The 14,594-nt window shown below is 52.5% G+C and overlaps 1 protein-coding gene across 2 annotated transcripts in view; it reads right to left on the bottom strand.

The window, feature by feature from the left end:
- BAZ1A (bromodomain adjacent to zinc finger domain 1A) overlaps nucleotides 1-14,594 on the bottom strand; it is a 285,238-nt gene that overhangs the window by 25,823 nt on the left and 244,821 nt on the right. For both annotated transcript variants that reach the window (XM_075330124.1, XM_075330125.1), the window contains exons 22-23: nucleotides 14,045-14,137; nucleotides 13,707-13,954 (exon numbers count right to left, since the gene is read on the bottom strand). In XM_075330124.1, the coding sequence (XP_075186239.1) occupies nucleotides 13,707-13,954; nucleotides 14,045-14,137 (341 nt within the window). The remainder of the gene's footprint in view (nucleotides 1-13,706; nucleotides 13,955-14,044; nucleotides 14,138-14,594) is intronic.

Below are 14,594 nucleotides of genomic sequence, written 5' to 3'. Positions count from 1 at the left end.
CAGACAGATAGCCCTATCGGCGGGTCGGTTGCCCCGGCATTCGCAGCCATAGAGGCACTCCAAGCTATTTCAGCTAGTATTGCGCAGAGGGACGCGGTCACATGTACATCTTGGCCGCAGTAGCGTCCTTCACCTCGCAATGTCGGCATTGCGACTCAAGCTGTTTATGCTGTCCTGGACTCTACGAGCCGTACGTCAGTGGCGTCCGCCAACTCCGTGTTGTTACGCTCCTAGTGTTAAGGGGTTGGAGCAGATGCTGCTTCCACAAAAGTGCTTAACCAGATTGCCTTTATCTGGTGACAGACTGTTTCGTGAGCGGTTGGATTAAATCATTCAACTGTCCAAGGGTACGGATTCTTCCTTACCCCAGCTATCAAACAAGACCCATCAGGAGAAGGGACAGTCGAGGTTTCGGTCCTTCCCAGGCTCGGGCACGTCCCAATTGCCCTCGTCCAACAGGACTCAAAAGGCTCAGAGGGGCGCAGGTTCCTGGCGGGCTCAATCACGCCCGGAGAAGGCAGCCGGAGGAACCGCTACCAAGGCGGTTTCCTCATGACTTTCAGCCCTCTCTCTCCGCGTCCGCGGTCGGTGGCAGACTCCCCCGCTTTAGCGACATTTAACTGCCACAGGTCAATGGCCGGTGGGTGAGAGACAGTTTGTCGCAAAAACTTCCTCACCGGCCGAGCCGAGGCTCTTCTGCAGGCAGTAGGAGTCGTAATCCCGGTTCCTCCTCAGGAACAAGAGACACTTTTTACTCCGATCTGGTCGGGGTGACAAGAAGGGAATTTTGTTACTTACCGTAAATTCCTTTTCTTCTAGCTCTTATTGGGAGACCCAGACGATTGGGTGTATAGCACTGCCTCCGGAGGCCACACAAAGCAATTACACTCAAAAGTGTAAGGCCCCTCCCCTTCTGGCTATACACCCCCAGTGGGATCACTGGCTCACCAGTTTTAGTGCAAAAGCAAGAAGGAGGAAAGCCAATAACTGGTTTAAACAAATTCACTCCGAGTAACATCGGAGAACTGAAAACCGTTCAACATGAACAACATGTGTACCCGCAAACAAACCAAAAATCCCGAAGGACAACAGGGCGGGTGCTGGGTCTCCCAATAAGAGCTAGAAGAAAAGGAATTTACGGTAAGTAACAAAATTCCCTTCTTCTTCGGCGCTCTATTGGGAGACCCAGACGATTGGGACATCCAAAAGCTGTCCCTGGGTGGGTAAAGAAATACCTCATGTTAGAGCTGCAAGACAGCCCTCCCCTACGGGGAGGCAACTGCCGCCTGCAGGACTCTTCTACCTAGGCTGGCGTCCGCCGAAGCATAGGTATGCACCTGATAATGTTTGGTGAAAGTGTGCAGACTCGACCAGGTAGCTGCCTGGCACACCTGTTGAGCCGTAGCCTGGTGTCGTAATGCCCAGGATGCACCCACGGCTCTGGTAGAATGGGCCTTCAGCCCTGATGGAACCGGAAGCCCAGCAGAACGGTAGGCTTCAAGAATTGGTTCCTTGATCCATCGAGCCAGGGTGGCCTTAGAAGCCTGCGACCCTTTGCGCTTACCAGCGACAAGGACAAAGAGTGCATCCGAACGGCGCAAGGGCGCCGTGCGGGAAATGTAGATTCTGAGTGCTCTCACCAGATCTAACAAATGTAGATCCTTCTCATACCGATGAACTGCATGAGGACAAAACGAAGGCAAAGAGATATCCTGATTAAGATGAAAAGAGGATACCACCTTCGGGAGAAACTCCTGAATGGGGCGCAGCACTACCTTGTCCTGGTGGAAGACCAGGAAGGGAGTCTTGGATGACAGCGCTGCCAGCTCAGACACTCTCCGAAGAGATGTGATCGCTACCTGAAAAGCCACGTTCTGGGATAGTCTAGAAAGTGAAACCTCCCTCAGAGGCTCGAAGGGCGGCTTCTGGAGGGCATAGTACCCTGTTCAGATCCCATGGATCTAACGGCCGCTTGCACGGGGGAACGATATGGCAAACCCCCTGTAGGAACGTGCGCACTATAGGAAGGCGTGCCAAACGCCTCTTGAAAAAAGACGAATAGCGCCGATACCTGACCTTTAAGGGAGCCGAGCGCCAAACCTTTTTCTAACCCAGATAGCAGGAAAGAAAGAAAGGTAGGCAATGCAAATGGCCAGGAAGACACTCCCTGAGCAGAGCACCAGGATAAGAATATCCTCCACGTTCTGTGGTTCTTAGCGGCCTTCCCCAGCGGCGACAGATTTCCTGAAACACGTCCGGGTGAAGGGACCATTCCTCTGCGTCCATGCCCTGGCGACTGAGGAAGTCTGCTTCCCAGTTTTCTACGCCGGGGATGTGAACTGCGGATATGGTGGAGGCCGTGGCATCCACCCACATCAGAATCCGCCGGACTTCCTGGAAGGCTTGCCGACTGCGTGTCCCCCCTTGGTGATTGATGTATGCCACCGCTGTGGACTTGTCCGATTGAATTCGGATCTGCTTTCCTTCCAGCCACTGCTGGAAGGCTAGTAGGGCAAGATACACTGCTCTGATTACCAGAACATTGATCTGAAGGGTGGACTCCTGCTGAGTCCACGGACCCTGAGCCCTGTGGTGGAGAAAAACGCTCCCCACCCTGACAGACTCGCGTCTGTCGTGACCACCGCCCAAGACGGTGGTAGGAAGGATCTTCCTTGTGATAATGAGGTGGGAAGAAGCCACCATTGCAGAGAGTCCTTGCCGTCTGTGAAAGGGATACTTTCCTGTACAGGGATGTTGACTTCCCGTCTCATTGGCGGAGAATGTCCCATTGAAGTGAACGCAGATGAAACTGCGCAAACGGAACCGCCTCCATTGCCGCCACTATCTTCCCGAGGAAGTGCATGAGGCGTCTTAAGAAGTGCGACTGACCTTTAAGGAGAGTCTGCACCCCAGTCTGTAGTGACCGCTGCTTGTCCAGCGGAAGCTTCACTACCGCTGAGAGGGTATGAAACTCCATGCCAAGATACGTTAGTGATTGGGTCGTGACAGGTTTGACTTTGAGAAGTTGATGATCCACCCGAATGTCTGGAGAGTCTCCAGCGCAACATTCAGGCTGAGTTGGCATGCCTGTTGAGAGGGTGCCTTGACAAGTATATCGTCCAAGTAAGGGATCACAGAGTGTCCCTGTGAGTGCAAGACTGCTACCACTGCCGTCATGACCTTGGCGAACCCCCGTGGGGCTGTCGCCAGCCCGAATGGCAGAGCTACGAACTGCAGCTGGTCGTTTCCTATCACGAAATGTAGAAAAACATTGGTGCTCTGTAGCAATCGGCACGTGGAGATAAGCATCTTAGATGTCTATTGATGCTAGGAAATTTCCTTGAGACATTGAGGCAATGACGGAGCGGAGGGTTTCATCCGGAACCGCCTGGCCTCCACGTGCTTGTTGAGCAGTTTTAGGTCCAGAACGGAACGGAAAGAGCCATCCTTGTTTGGCGCCACAACCAGATTGGAGGAAAACCGTGTCTTGTTCCTGAAGAGGAACCGGGATTACCACTCCTTCTGCCTGCAGAAGAGCATCTGCTCGGTGGGGATGTGGGGACGTTCTGAAGAATCGAGTCGGAGGACGAGAACAGAACTCTGTCCTGTGCACGTGGGCACACTGTCCCTCACCCACCGGTCTGTGACCTGTGGCAGCTAAATGTCGCCAAAGGCGAGCGAGTCTGCCATCAACCGCGGATGCGGAAAGATGAGAGAGCTGAGAGTCATGAGGAGACCGCCTTGGTAGCGGTTCCTCCGGCTGCCTTCCTTGGGCGTGATTGAGCCCGGCCGGCAGCTGAGCCCCTCTGAGGCTTTTCAGCCCTTTTGGACGAGGACAATTGGGACCTGCCCGAGCCTGGGAAGGACCGAAACCTCGGCTGTCCTTCCAGGACAGCATTAATAGGGTAAGTCGCAATGCAGACATTGCGAGGTTACGGACGCCCCTGCGGCACAGATGTACTTGTGCTCAAGACCAGCTGCACAAGAACAGCTGAAAAGCTTAGGGTGCCCATACGGCTGTGAATGCCGGAGCAACCGACACGCCGATAGCCTCACAGACAGATTTCAACCAGAGTCCAACTGTCTGTCAATGGCATCTGTAAGTGAAGTCCCATCTCCACTGCAACTGTGGCTCTAGCCGCAAGCCTGGAGATTGGAGAATCCACCTTTGGACCCTGGGTCCAACGCCTGACCACGTCAGGGGGAAAGTGATAACGTATATCCTTAATACGTTTGGAGAAAACGCTTATCTGGTAAGCGTGGTGTTTCTGGACTGCTTCTCTGAAGTCAGCGTGGCCAGACCACTACTCAATATACGTTTGAGTTTGAAATGGGACTTCTCCTGCTGTGAAGCTGACTCCTCCGCTGGGGGAGCTGAGGGAGAAAAGATCCAACATTCCATTGATGGACGCTATAGGATCATTCCTTATGGCGTCACCATCCGGTGTATCCGGAGTGAGAGCGGTGTCAGGATCAAAGTCCTGATGAGCTACGTCTACCTCATCATACAGAGAGCCTCCTGGGACCCCCCCGGAGCACCGATTTTTAATCCAAGTGAGGGTGGCCAGGGAGCAATGATCCAGATTGCCCATGGCCTGTCCGGACTGCAAGTCTCTATCCCATTGCAACTCCGTCCCTGTCCTTGGACAGGGTTGAGAGGTGATTCTTTTGGCCACGTCAAGTAGAGACCCCGGCTGACCAAGTGCTACAGGGGAGCATTGCACCCAATGGGGAGCAGTGCCGTGGAACAGTATCACATGCAGCAAAAACAGCATCGAAAGCCTGTGTTGCTTATATGCTGCTGCCGACTTATAGAGCCAAGAATGGCGACCGTACAGTGCAATGTATATCATACAAGCATAAAGTACAAATGAACACTGCAGCACATGCAATACAAGCAGCATAGAAAGCCTGCTTTTCTGCTGCTGTAGACTAGCCATCTAGGGGAATAGAGCCCAGAATAGCGACCATACAGTGCAATGTATAGCATACAAGCATAAGCACAAATGAACACTGCAACCCCTGCAATACAAGCAGCATAGAAAAAAACCTGTGCCTCAGCACCCTTGCTTTTCTGCTGCTGTAGTCTAGCCATTCTATGGCGAATATAGCCAAGACTAGTGACCGTACAGTGCAGTGTACAGCATACAAGCATAAATACACATGAACACTTCAGTACGTGCAATACAAGCAGCCTAGAAAGCCTGTGCCGTAGCACCCATGCTTTCCTGCTGCTGATGTGTCGCCATCTAAGAGGGCATATAGCCCGAGATAGCGACCTATGCAGTGTACTTAAATACAAATAGACAAAACTGCGGTATTTAGTGTCAGCACCCCAGGTGCCGCTTACCGCCCGCCTATAAGCGGGTGTGTGGTCGCCCCATTCCTGTTGGTTGCCCAGAGTCCGTTCTCCCAGCTCGGGCTGCAGGAATGGCTGCCGGCGTCCTTCCCCAGCTCGTGTGAGTAGGGGCGGGCCGTGGGCGTGCCCCGAGTCAGAGCGGGAAACCTGGCGTCCCACAGTGTCTAGTGAGAGGGCTGGAGCATGTAAATAAGGCTCCCGCCCTCGGCGCTGCTGAGTGTACAGCGTCTCTCCCCTACCCTGATTGACAGGGTGGGGGCGGGAACGAAGCTGAGTTAGGCCGCAAAAGCCGGGGACTGGATTTATGAGCGCCGCCGCCGTAAAAGCGCGGTCGGCGCTAAGTCCCCGGCGCACTACAAGTCCCAGCCGCGCCGCCGCTCACGGAGCGTCCGGCGCGGTAGTTCCCAATAAATAAAGTCACTAAGCTAGGCTGCAGTGACTGTAACCCTTTACTGTCCCCGGCGCACTAGCACACCCAGCAAGTCTGGAGTGTGCTGTGCCTGTGTACGGGGACACAGAGTACCTGAATGGTGCAGGGCCATGTCCCTGAACGGCACTCCCGCTCCACATCCAGCAGGTTCAATGGGTCTGTGGATGGAGCCCGGCCTCAGGGCTTTGGGGCCGGTAAGATCCCACTTCCTCAGAGCCCCTCAGGGGGATGTGGAAGGAAAACAGCATGTGGGCTCCAGCCGCCGTACCAGCAATAGGTACCTCAACCTTACAAACCACCAGTGGGGTGAGAAGGGAGCATGCTGGGGGCCCCATATGGGCCCTCTTTTCTTCCATCCGATATAGTCAGCAGCTACTGCTGACTAAACAGTGGAGCTATGCGTGGATGTCTGACCTCCTTCGCACAAAGCCGAAAACTGGTGAGCCAGTGATCCCACTGGGGGTGTATAGCCAGAAGGGGAGGGGCCTTACACTTTTGAGTGTAATTGCTTTGTGTGGCCTCCGGAGGCAGTGCTATACACCCAATCGTCTGGGTCTCCCAATAGAGCGCCGAAGAAAATAGGACGACTCCTTCCGTTCCGTTCTGGACCTTAAACTGCTCAACAAGCACGTGAAAACCAGGCGGTTCCGGATGGAATCCCTCCGCTCCGTCATTGCCTCAATGTCTCAAGGAGATTTCCTAGCATCAATAGACATCAGGATGCTTATCTCCACGTGCCGATTGCTCCAGAGCACCGGCGTTTGCTACGATTAGTTATTGAAGACGAGCATCTTCGGTTCGTAGCCCTACCCTTCGGTCTGGCGACAGCCCCACGGGTTTTCACCAAGTTCATGGCAGCAGTGGGACCACTCCCGCACTCTCAGGGTCACCCTGTGATCCCTTACTTAGACCATCTACTTGTCAAGGCACTCTTTTAAGAGGCATGCCAACACAGCCTGAACATGGCGCTGGAGACTTCCCAGAGTTTCGGGTGGGTCCTCAACTTTTCAAAGTTAAACCCAATCGCTGGCATATCTTAGCTTGGGGTTTCACACTCTCTCAGCGATGGTGAAGCTTCCACTGGACAAACAGCGGTCACTACAGACGGGGGTGCAGTCTCTCCTTCAAGGAGACACCTCATCCAGAGGCAGTCCCTTTCACGCAGTTTCATCTGCGTCCACTTCAATAGAACATTCTTCGCTAATGGGAGGGGAAGTCGATGTCCCTACACAGGAACGTCCCCCTTTCTCAGACGATCAAGGACTCTCTTCAGAGGAGTCCACTCTTCAGATCAATTGTCTGGAGCTCTGGGCAGTGCATATGGCCCTGCAAGACTTCCTGCAGTGGCTGGAAGGCAAACAGATCCGAATTCAGTCGGACAATCCACAGCGGTGGCATACATCAGCCACCAAGGCGGACTACGCAGTCGGCGAGCCTCCCAGGAAGTCCGCCGGATTCTGCTAGGGGTGGAAGACAGAGCATACACCATATCCGCAGTTCACATCCCGGGCGTAGAAAACTGGGAAGCAGACTTCCTCAGTCACCAGGGCGTGGACGCAGGAGAATGGTCTCTGCACCCGGACGGGTTTCACGAATCGGCACAACAGCAAGGTCCCGGTTTTCATGACGATCAAAGAGCTCTGGCGACAGGCATCTCACGGTCGGTCAACCGTGGGCACTACCAGACCGGCCAGACTTACTGTCCCAAGGGCCGTTTTTCCATCTGAATTCTACGGCCCTGAACCTACTGTGTGGCCATTGCGTTCTAGATCCTAGTGTCCTCAGGATTATCCCACGGGGTCGTTGCCACCATGAGACAGGCTATGAAGCCCACGTCTGCTAAGATCTACCACGGAAGTGGAAGATTTTCTTTTACTGGTGCTCTGTACAAGGAGTGTCCCCCTGGCCATTGGCATTGCCTACTTTTCTTTCCTTCCTGCAATCTGGGTTGGAAAAGGGCTTGTCGCTCGGCTCCCTTAAAGGGCAAGTCTCGGCGCTATTGGTGTTTTTTTCAGAAGCGTCTAGCACGACGTCCGCAGGTACGCACGTTCCTGCAGGGGGTTTGGTCATATCGATCCCCCGTACGAGCGACCGTTAGATCCATGGGATCTGAACAGGGTACTAGTTGCTCTCCAGAAGCCGCCTTTCGAGTCTCTGACGGATGTTTCACTCTCTCGACTATCACGGAAAGTGGCCTTTCTGGTAGCGATCACGTCTCTTCGGAGAGTGTCTGAGCTAGCGGCGCTGTCATCCAAGGCTCCCTTCCTGGTGGTCCACCAGGACAAGGTAGTGCTGCGCCCCATTCAGGAGTTTCTCCCTAAGGTAGTATCCTCGTTTCATATTAATCAGGATATCTCCTTACCTTCTTTTTGTCCTCATCCGGTTCACCGGTATGAAAAGGATTTACATTTGTTAGATCTGGTGAGAGCACTCAGAATCTACATTTCCCGCACGGCGCCCCTGCGCCGCTCTGATGCACTCTTTGTCCTTGTCGCTGGCCAGCGCAAGGGGTCGCAGGCTTACAAAGCCACCCTGGCTCGATGGATCAAAGAACCAATTCTTGAAGCCTACCGTTCTGCTGGGCTTCCGGTTCCATCAGGGCTGAAGGCCCATTCTACCAGAGCCGTGGGTGCGTCCTGGGCATTACGACACCAGGCTACGGCTCAACAGGTGTGCCAGGCAGCTACCTGGTCGAGTCTGCACACTTTCACCAAACATTATCAGGTGCATACCTATGCTTCGGCGGACGCCAGCCTAGGTAGAAGAGTCCTGCAGGCGGCAGTTGCCTCCCCGTAGAGGAGGGCTGTCTTTGCAGCTCTAACATGAGGTATTTCTTTACCCACCCAGAGACAGCTTTTGGACGTCCCAATCGTCTGGGTCTCCCAATGGAGCGCCGAAGAAGAAGGGAATTTTGTTACTTACCGTAAATTCCTTTTCTTCTAGCTCCTATTGGGAGACCCAGCACCCGCCCTGTTGTCCTTCGGGATTTTTGGTGGTTTTTCGGGTACACATGTTGTTCATGTTGAATGGTTTTTCAGTTCTCCGACGTTACTTCGGAGTGAATTTGTTTAAACCAGTTATTGGCTTTCCTCCTTCTTGCTTTTGCACTAAAACTGGTGAGCCAGTGATCCCACTGGGGGTGTATAGCCAGAAGGGGAGGGGCCTTACACTTTTTAGTGTAATTGCTTTGTGTGGCCTCCGGAGGCAGTGCTATACACCCAATCGTCTGGGTCTCCCAATAGGAGCTAGAAGAAAAGGAATTTACGGTAAGTAACAAAATTCCCTTCTTTGGCTGCAAGTGAAAGATGTTCTTGTCGAGGGAAGCCGAACTCTTGTCCCATTTGCGAAGAATGTCCCATTGGAGTGGCCGTAGATGGAATTGCGCGAACGGCACTGCCTCCATAGCTGCAACCATCTTCCCCAGGAAGTGCATGAGACGGAAGTGCATGAGACGCCTTAAGGGGTGTGACTGACTCCGAAGAAGTGACTGCACCCCCGCCTGCAGAGCAAGCTGTTTGTCCCGCGGGAGCTTGACTAACGCTGGCTGGGTATGAAACTCCATCCCGAGGTAAGTCAGTGATTGTGTCGGCGTCAACTTGGATTTCGGGAAATTGATGATCCACCCGAACTGCTGGAGAGTCGCCAGAGTGACGGTAAGACTTCGTTGACACGCCACCCGAGAAGGGGCCCTGACTAGGAGATCGTCCAAGTATGGGATCACCGAGTGGCCCTGAGAGTGCAGGACCGCCACGACGGATGCCATGACTTTGGTGAAGACCCGTGGGGCTGTCGCCAGGCCGAAGGGCAATGCGACGAACTGGAGGTGTTCGTCCCCGATGGCGAAACGCAGGAAACGTTGATGTTCGGGTGCGATCGGCACATGGAGATACGCATCCTTGATGTCGATCGATGCTAGGAAGTCTCCTTGTGACATCGAGGCGATGACAGAGCGGAGAGATTCCATCCGAAACCGTCTGGTTCTCACATGTCTGTTGAGCAGCTTGAGGTCCAGAACGGGACGGAATGATCAGTCCTTTTTTGGCACCACGAACAAGTTGGAGTAAAATCCGCGACCACGTTCATGAAGGGGAACGGGAATCACAACTTCTTCCATCTTTAGAGCGTCCACTGCCTGAAAAAGTGCATCGGCCTGTGCGGGGGGGTGGAGAGGTTCTGAAAAAACGAGCCGTAGGTCGAGAGCTGAACTCTATCCTGTAACCATGAGACAGAATGTCTCTCACCCATCGGTCTTGAACGTGTGGCCACCAGGCGTCTCCAAAGCGGGAGAGCCTGCCACCGACAGAGGATGTGGCTAGATGAGGCAGAGAGTCATGAGGAGGCAGTCTTGGAGGCAGTGCCTCCTGCGGCCTTTTGGGGGCGTGACTTAGACCGCCACGCATAGGAGTTCCTCTGGCCTTTCTCCGGCCGGTTGGACGAAGAGGATTGGGCGAAAATGCTGATGCCTGAGAGGTCAAGGAAGACACATGCGGAGCAGAATTCCACGTGACAGCATTAATCTCAGTCAGACATGCTGAGATTGCTTGGAGAGCCCACACAGCCGCAAAGGCCGGGGCAAAAGACGTGCCCGTGGCCTCATAAATAGACTTCACCAAGAGCTCTGTCTGTCAGTGGTATCCTTCAGGGATGAGCCATCGGCAACCGACACAACTGACCTAGCAGCCAATCTAGAGACTGGAGGATCCACCTTGGGAGAGTGCCCAGCCCTTCACGACTTCAGCTGGAAAGGGATAACGCGTGTCAGTGTGCCGTTTAGCAAAGCGCTTGTCCGGGACCGCTCTGGGCTTCTGGACAGCGTCCCTGAAGTTGGAGTGATCAAAAAACGTATCGCGCGTACGTTTGGGGAATCGAAACTGGTGTTTCTCCTGCTGAGAAGCTGACTCCTCTGCAGGAGGAGGTGGTGGTGAGAGATCCAGCACCTGGTTGATGGACGAGATAAGATCATTTACTAATGCGTCCCCCTCAGGTGTATCAAGGTTAAGGGCGAAGTCAGGGTCAGAGCCCTGAGCTCCCACGTCCGCCTCGTCTTCCTGAGAGTCCTCAAACTGGGATCCAGAGCAGCGTGAGGAGGCCGGGGAAGAATCCCAGCGAGACCGCTTACCAGGTCTGGGGCTGCGATCCGGGCAGGAGTCCTCCGCCTGGGACCTAGGGGCTATCCTGGGAGCGCGCTGCGGCGCGGACCGAGAAGGACCTGGAGGAGACAAACTAACAGGGACCGGGGCCTGTGAAGAGCCCGGTCTGGACTGCAATGCCTCAAGCAGCTTAGATGACCATTTGTCCATAGACTGAGCAATGGATTGAGAAAGTGACAGAGTTTCTCAGCGAAAGAGGCCAACGCCGGTGACTCTGCCCCTGCTGCCTGCTCAGAGGGAGCAGGGGGATCTACCTGAGCCGAGGGGCCCACCATTGCCCTAGGCTCCGGCTGAGCAAGCGTGGCAGGAGTCGAGCATTGATCACAGTGAGGGTAGGTGGATCCCGCAGGAAACATAGCCCCACAAGAGGTACAGGCCGCGAAAAAAATCTGTGCCTTAGTAGCTTTGCTCCTTGTGGACGACATGCTGATGTCTCTTAGGAGACTGACCACTGAGGGTATATGGGAAAAGGGTATACCGCCTTTCCTAACAGATATATATATATATATATATATATATATATCCATCCCGGCACCTTGGGGGAGACCAGCACCGGGTGACCGGTGTGGCTTACCAACCGCTCACTAGCGGAGTGTGTCCTCCAGATTCCCTGTCGTGGATCCCCCGGAGTTGCAGAGCCTTGCTGCTGAATAGCATCCACCAGCAGAATGTTAAAAATGGCTGCCGGAGCTCTCAGGGGGGGGGAGTGGAGCCGAGGGCGGTGCTAGCAGAGAGCGGGAATCTGGAGTCTCCAAGTGGTCAATGAGGGGGGAGGGAGACATGCAGGATGCTCCAGCCCTCAAGGCCGACGTCATGTCGGCAATCCCGCCCTTACCCCTGACAGGCAGGCTCGGGATTTTTCGGACTAGGCCGCGGCGAAGCCGGGGGCTAAATTTAAGGCCGCGGCCGACAAGCAGGCACGGTCGGCGTGGAGGTCCGCCGAAAAGATATCGGACGGAACCACCGCGGCTTCCGGGGGGAAGGTGCGACCCCTGTACAGTCCCCACATGAGGATACAGAGTACCTTCAAGTTGCAGGGCCCGGTCCCTGGGGATGAATAAGCTCCGGTCCGGCAGGTTCCACCAGGGGCTGCGGATGGAGCACGGTCCCAGCACATGGATGACCGCATAGGATCCCACTTCTCCCAGAGCCGCATAAGGGATGGTGAAGGAGACGGCATGTGGCTCCAGCCTCCGTACCCGCAATGGATACCTCAACCTTAACAACACCGCCGACTTAGTGGGGTGAGAAGGGAACATGGCGGGGACCCCATTGGGGACCTCTTTTCTTCCATCCGACATAACTATGTATGAGAATGCATGAGTGGATGTGTGCCTCCTTCCACACAAAGCATAAAACTGAGGAGCCCGTGATCCACGGGAGGGTGTATAGGCAGAGGGGAGGAGTTACACTTTTTTAAAAGTGTAATACTTTGTGTGGCCTCCAGAGGCAGAAGCTATACACCCAATTGTCTGGGTTTCCCAATGGAGCGACAAAGAAAAATATTTTTTTTTTAAACAACACACAAACATCAAATAAAACGTTATCAATTGCATTCAAGTAATGTAGAACATAATTTCAGTCGTTATGTATCTATTATTGTGAAGGTAGCCTGGGCTATAGGTTGTTTGTTCAAATGTAATAAGATTATCTGTGTATGTAAATAATCAAAATATAGATGACCATCGCACAGACGCCATAATATTATTCTAAGCTGTATGTTCAAGAAAGAGTTAACCAAGGACAAGTGAACAGATGTATAAACAATAAACAGTGAAGCCCTTCTAAAGCCCCCCCCCGTCACATTTAGCGACTTACCATCGATCCCGAAAACAATGCGACCTGATAAGGATCGCTGGTAAGTCGCTGGGAGGTCGCTGGTGCGATGTCACACACTCAGACCTTACAAACGACTCAGTAACGATACAGGTCGCAGTAGCGACCTTTATAACGCTCTCTGCTGTCATTGGAACCCTGTCACACAGTGTGAAACATAGCGATGTGTCCTGCCCAGCAGGACATCGCCTTTGAAGAAAATAAACCAGAACAGTGTGTAACGATCACCGATTTCACAACAGGGGCCAGGTCGCTGCTCAGTGTCACACACAGCCAGATCGCTGATGAGGTCACTGGTGCGTCACAAAAAACGTGACTCAGCAGCAATCTCGCTATGTGAGATGTACCCCTTAGTGAAAGTCTTATCAGTGATTTCACACAATGAAGGAATGTGTTAACTAGATAATCAAGCCACAATGAATAATGAACAAAGAGGTATTTCATAATATACTGAGAGAATTTTATAGTTATGATTTTCTCACAGCTGAAATAAGGGATGTAATATGTGGGATGATCACTCCCTGTTCTTGCTTCAAGGTCGAATGTTGTATGGTATAATCACGAGTCTTTTTAATACACGAGTCAGTCACCAACACTGGCTCAAACGGTGAACACAGTTTCTGTGATCATTGCTTCTGAGTTATTTAATATATCTGTACAGATCGCTAATTGGGCCCAGTCCTCTGGATTTGCCCTGAACAAAGACTCCATTAGCAGTCTTACCTAAATTTTTCCCTTGACATTAGAATATTAGAATTTAACTTTGCTGATGTGGATCAAATAAATTGTAAAGATTTCTGCTAGCAGTATCAATCACATTAGCATTATCTGAAATGCATCAGCTGTAACCAGAAGAGATGTCCCACAACTACCAGGAAAACCAATTCCCCAGGAATTGACTTGTTCCCTTTAATGTGATGCCTCAAATTACCTTCAGCTTGGGCCTCACACAGTAAATGTGGTGCCCTCTCTCACAGCCGTCACACAGGATCATACTCTCATTATCTCCTTTCTTGCGGCAAACTTTGCACCTGAAGTTACAAATGGATCGAGACCACAAAATACTGCGTTCCAGTGTGGACAAGTGGATGAAGATTTGAGACAAGCTGCCAGCTGCTAGTAGGGACTCTCGCCAGCGGTCCAGCAGGGTTCTCTGAACACGGCCATTGTCACTGCCATCTACAACGGGACAAATCAGCATTATTGTTCTGTGCCTCAATTCTAGCAAGTTTCCAGTGAGAAGGTACAAGCTTTTAAAACATTGCTCACCATCTTTTTCACCAGTTTGATCTTCATCTTTCTTTTTTTTGTCATCTTTCTTTTTATCAAATTTATAGCTCTTCTTACAGTCTTCTGCATCCCCTGTACAATTGAAGACCACATATTACTTCATGTATGATCTACATCCTAATTAGGTCTGCTGTACTACGGCATAGACAAAAGGCGTTGCTGTACTACGGCATAGACAAAAGGCGCTGCTGTAGTATGGCATATATAAAGCCATTTTGCTGATCGGATAAGGCTATTTCCCCCAGTCACTGGTGTTTGTGTATAAAGTGATCCCTCACCTATCATGGGAGTTACGTTCTAGAAACCCCTGCGATAGGTGAAAATCCGTGAAATAGCAACGTTATATTTACTTTATTATTTAGCTGTATTTTTCGGATTATAAAGACACTTTTCATTCCAAAAATTTGGGAGGTTCACGAGGGGTGCTTCTTATAAGCTGAATCTAGCTTACCAGGGGGTGGTGGAGAATGATTGCAGGAGGCAAGGACAATGCTGCAGACTGTGCGCTGTGGAAGGTGAGACAGGGGCC

The sequence above is a fragment of the Anomaloglossus baeobatrachus genome, chromosome 12 (genome assembly GCF_048569485.1).
Source record: "Anomaloglossus baeobatrachus isolate aAnoBae1 chromosome 12, aAnoBae1.hap1, whole genome shotgun sequence".
NCBI lineage: Eukaryota > Metazoa > Chordata > Amphibia > Anura > Aromobatidae > Anomaloglossus > Anomaloglossus baeobatrachus.
The sequence above is the reverse complement of the archived record's forward strand: the minus strand, read 5'-3'. Positions and strand labels throughout refer to the sequence as shown.